The sequence below is a fragment of the Plectropomus leopardus genome, unplaced genomic scaffold, assembly GCF_008729295.1.
Source record: "Plectropomus leopardus isolate mb unplaced genomic scaffold, YSFRI_Pleo_2.0 unplaced_scaffold7477, whole genome shotgun sequence".
Lineage (NCBI taxonomy): Eukaryota > Metazoa > Chordata > Actinopteri > Perciformes > Serranidae > Plectropomus > Plectropomus leopardus.
The window spans coordinates 1-5,243 of NW_024682328.1; the positions used below are offsets into that span (position 1 = coordinate 1).

Here is a 5,243-nt window from a genome sequence, read left to right on the forward strand (position 1 = left end):
CTTTGGAGATAACAGAACCAAGTTGTGATCTGATCTGCCAAGAGGGGAAAAGGCTGTGACACTGTATGCTTCTCTGGCATTAGCATACAGGAGATCCAGTATTTTGTCGCCTCTGGTGGGGCAGTCAACATACTGGTGGAAGTTAGGTAGAGTTTTGTCAAGTGATGCATGGTTAAAATCTCCTGTAATGATCATAAATGCATCAGGATGTTGTTCTTGCAGCTTTGCAGCGGCGGAGCAGATGATGTCACAGGCCCCGGCTGCATCAGCTGACGGTGGGATGTAAACAGCGATCACAATGGTGGACGCAAACTCTCTCTGCAAATAATAAGGGCGCATTCCCACAGCAAGCAGTTCAATGTCCGGGCTGCAGAGAACTTCCTTCACATGTACATGCCCGGGATTACACCATCTCTCACTCACATACAGAGCAATCCCTCCTCCTTTCTTCTTGCCGCTGCCAATCACATCTCTGTCCGCTCAAACAACAGTAAAGCAGGGTATCGCAACGCTGCTGTCCGGAATGTGAGAGTGTAGCCAAGTTTCCGTGAAGCACAGAAAACTACACTCACGGTATTCCCTCTGTGTATTGACCAGCGCCCCGAGTTCGTCCGTCTTATTTCCAAGAGACCTTGCGTTTCCCATAATGATCGCCGGGACCGCCGGCCTGTGTCTTCTCCTCTTCTCCCTCCGTCTGGCTCCGGCTCTGCATCTGCGGCATCTCCTCCGTATCTCCTCCGGGATCACAGGCCTCGCTCCAGGCAGCAGCGCAGGTCTACCCAGCGCGATCAGCTGATCACGAGAGTAAACAATGCCACCGCTACTGTTAGCAACACCCTCTGCTACAAAGAATAATAAAAGTAGCAGATGCACCGGGAGAAAATTAGAAAAACGTAGTCTGAGCATTGTCACTGTGGTTGTGCAAGTGAATAAAGAAAATACAAACTAAAAACAAGAAGATAAACCTAACAAAGAGCGAGAAAACAAAGAACACGACGGGAGCTGCTGCTACAGGCTGCCTCCTTGCCAGGCGCCAAGACCATTAGTGTCTCTGTGCATTCAGCAAAATGTAAGGTGTTTGTTGTCTGGAGTTTAATTCAGTGCAGACCGTAACCTCACCACCCACACGAGGCACCAAGTCCCCCTGCACAACCCCAAACAACATAACCGCTGTTTCTCAGCTGTTTCTGGTTAAACAAAAATTATTTTACTCTTAAAAAAAAAAGGTCTGTGAAGGATGTTCTCAATAATCTGAGCCTGTTTGTGCCAAAATAAGCTCTTTTAGAGGACATTCACTGATGATGTAAACACTGGTGACCCTGCAGCCTTTTTCACTGATACCTGCTGATAAATGGTACATTACATACATATTTAAAAGATGCTATTTTTTTAAATTTCAAAAATATTTTAAATGTTAAACTGCATTTGTCAGTAAAGCTACAAAATGTCAGTATGATTTCTTTTATTTGGGTCTCAAAGTGCAGTAAAAAGGCAATGTCTCTCTTTCTGTCAGCAGTCCCTCTTCATCACTTCCAAAGGAAAATCGAGGTATTGCAGTAGAAAATTCGTTTAAAAATACTTTATCACAAGTATATAATGTAGTATGCACGACATGCTAACGTGATAATCTAAACGCTTTCAACAATGCAACCTTGACGGTATACGAGAACATTTTTATTTGTGCAAATATGTTTATTTCAATAGTCATCTCTTTAGGTGGATTTACAGGCTCTAATATCATCAAATCTTAACTAACATTCATTGACAAAGTGAAAGAGAAACAGTTCATGTACTTATGAGTTCACTGCAGTCCATAGAGTGACTCTGCTGTTTGTCTTTGAGACCGTTTCTGTGAAATCATGTGACCACCGAGCATCCACCCTCTCTGCTGTTATAAAGCTGCTCTCTGCTTTCTCTTTCTCCTCAGGACCAGAGACCATCGACACAGGTAAGAGCGCTTTGAAACAGCATGATGAAATACTTTAAAAATGTCAACATCAGGAGTTAATACCAGATATATACGCATAAGGAGAAATTAATTTGACACAACTAACACCTGAAAGTACTTCCTGACATTCATATGAGTCATTCGTATCTTCTATTAGAGCAACATTAAAATGAAAAGAGTTTCAATTTAATAAAGTTTTTTGTTGTTGTTTTTTGATTTTGGCCAATTGACTAGAAATCTGTTTTTTTTGATTTTTTTTAAATTAAAAATCGTCTTATAGTTTTTTGGTTGATTTTTTTTTCGTTCAAGACAGACTTGACAAGACAGGTTTTTTTTTAACAATTTTAACTATAATGCACTTGTTTTTAACTGCTTTGACGCCTATATTATTTTGTTGTTTCCTCTATCTGTGAAAGTTAAAGTAGTTTTCGAAAAATAATTAAACTTTCACGTTGTGTCATTAGTGAGTTGCGTTGCAGTGGAAACTCACCTTCATGTTAGAAACGATATCGTATCTAATTTCTCTTTCATCCAGAGAACTCATACGGTGCTCCAACATCAAGCCCCTGTGATACTGTTACCATGGCAATGTGAGTAATACTGAAGTATCTCAGCCACTAAAGTATCTCAGTTTTTCAGTATTTATTGTGGTATATTTGAGATGAGTGTGTGTGTGTGTGTGTGTGTGTGTGTGTGTACTGTCGTTTTGTAATCGGTGTAATCATCTCTATTAAGACTTTTTCGTTTTAATGATGTCCTTTGGCACTGATATTATTTTGCTGAGTAGTTATTATTTGGGGATGAGGCTGATAGTTTTGATGATGAACTGACTGACCTAATATAACATGAGGTGTAACTGCTCAGTTTGTAGATATATTTATAGTTTCTAATAGATTCATGTTTTAGTACCAGGTAGATAAAGTAGTTAAGATAAAAGACTTTTATTTAAAGACACCTGCATTATGGTGATGTTATTTAATTCAATGTATGTTCACTCGTTTTTGAGCTAATTTCTTTACTTTTGTACAGGAACACCAACACCTCATTGAAATATGAGGAGATCATTTCCAAAAGTGATCTGATCCAATCAGGATCTCCTGATGTCTACCAGCTGAAACCAAAGAAAGAGAATATTGGGACTCTGACAAGAATGACTGTTGGTGAAAAAAATCCAAACAAGATAAATAAAACCATCTTGTTTGTGGGAGAAACAGGAACAGGAAAATCTACTCTGATCAATGCTCTGGTCAACTACGCCATGGGAGTAAAGTGGGAGGATGATATCTGGTTTCAGATCGTAGAGGACGAGAAGAAAAGTCAATCAAAGAGTCAGACAGCAGATGTGACTGAGGGCGAGAAGAAAAGTCAATCAAAGAGTCAGACAGCAGATGTGATCGCGTACGAGATCTTTGGTTTTGAAGGTAAAACTCTGCCCTACTCTCTGACCATCATCAATACTCCTGGATACGGAGACACCAGAGGGACCGAACACGATATCATCGTCAGTGAAAGATTATTAGACTTGTTTCGCTCAGACGATGGAGTTCATGAGGTTGATGCAGTCGGTCTGGTGATAAAAGCGAGCGAGAATCAACTGAATGACCGACTGACGTACATCTTTAATTCAGTGGTGTCTCTGTTTGGAAAAGATATGGAGAAGAACATTGTGGCCCTCTTCACACACTCAAACGGTGTGACTCCTGAAAATGTCCTGAAAGCTCTCGAGGCTGCAAATATTAAATGTGCCAAAGATGAGAACAAGACGATTCATTTCATGTTTGATAACTGCCAGAGCACATGGAGAACAAAGAAAAATAAGCTTTCTCTAAAACATGCATGGGCCTTAACAGAGGAACAAATGGGTGAATTCACTGGTTTCCTGAAAGAAAGTTCCCCTCAGAACCTGACGGCAATTGTTGAAGTGTTGAAGAGTCACATCAGACTGACAGCCTGCATCCACAAACTGCAGGAGAGAATTGAGTTTATTGACCTGAAACAGGAAGAAATCCAACAGACTGAAGAAGCTCTGAAGAAATATGAAGCAGAGATGAAGAACAATGAAAACTTCACTGTAGAAGTCAATGAGGTCTTCAAAGTTAAAGAACCTGTCAGTGAGTGGAGGTGGTGGGCTTTTGGGTTAAATTATGGAGGAGCTGTCTGCTGCACCGTCTGCAAGGAGAACTGTCACGATCCATGCACACTGGCCTGGTATCCAGAACACTGTGAGGTCATGGTAAGAAAATGCACCAAGTGTCAGGGAGAGTGTCGTGAATCAGGTCACGTGAAAGAATTATCCTGCACCGTATGTACTGGGAAGTGTCCTGTATCAGCTCATGTGAAAGAAAAACAGTGCACTGCATGTGAAGATGAGTGTTGTGTACCACATCATGTTAAAGGAAAACAGTGCCCTGTGTGTGAGGGAAAGACCAATGAATCAGATCATGTTAAAACAATGTGGAGGTATGCGATGAAGACAAGGAAAGTTCAGAAGACCAAACAAGACATCATAGACAAGTATTACAAGGGTAAAGCCGGCTGTGACCAGTCAACGAGCCTTTTGGAAACTCTCCTGAAGAAGAAAGAAGAACTTGAGAAAGAAAAAGATCAGTTGTTGAAGGAGTCCTTCCAACATGTTGTCAAACTGGAGCAGATGGCCCTGAATGTTAATTCAGTGTCCACTTATGTCCACCTGGACGTCCTGATTGAGAAGATGAACGACAAAGAGGAGACAGAGAAGGTCCAGAGACTGGAAGAGATGAAACGTCGAATGGATGAAGATAAAGGAACAAAAGCAGCATCCTGGTACAGCTTTGGTAGAATAAAAGCAGCCGGTAAAGCAGCCAGTAAAGCAGCCGGTAAAGCAGCCGGTAAAGCAGTCGGTAAAGCAGCTGTTGGAGCATTTAAAAGAGCAAAGAAGTAAGTTTTGGGTGACCAGAGTGATTGTGAGCAGACAGCTGTGTAGAAAACAAGATCTACACTGTTGATGAAATTCACTCTTGGTCTCTTTGCTGTGGTGTTGATGTAATAACTTCATGATAAAATCTAAATGTAATCACCTTTGAAAGTTTCCAAAGTTTGCCCTCTGTGTGATGCAGCGACTGTTTCTGTTCTTCCAGTTTAACAGCAGTAACTTCACCGTTTCACTCCTTATCTGTTAACTGTGGTGTTGATGTAATAACTCCATAAGAAACCTCACTTTGTTTTGTGTTGTTATGGTAACTTCACTGTACAGATCACAGAATAGTTTATAACAACTGCTCTGATTTTAATGAAGTGAGGACGCCCCCTGCTGGTT

At 41.0% G+C, this 5,243-nt stretch overlaps 1 protein-coding gene across 1 annotated transcript; it reads left to right on the plus strand.

The window, feature by feature from the left end:
• The first annotated feature begins 1,641 nt into the window (after positions 1-1,641).
• Positions 1,642-5,237, plus strand: LOC121940106. The gene is made up of 3 exons (XM_042482966.1): positions 1,642-1,948; positions 2,484-2,538; positions 2,978-5,237. The coding sequence occupies exons 2-3, from the start codon at positions 2,531-2,533 to the stop codon at positions 4,866-4,868; spliced, it is 1,899 nt and encodes a 632-aa protein (XP_042338900.1). The 5' UTR covers positions 1,642-1,948; positions 2,484-2,530; the 3' UTR covers positions 4,869-5,237.
• The last annotated feature ends 6 nt before the right edge of the window (positions 5,238-5,243 follow it).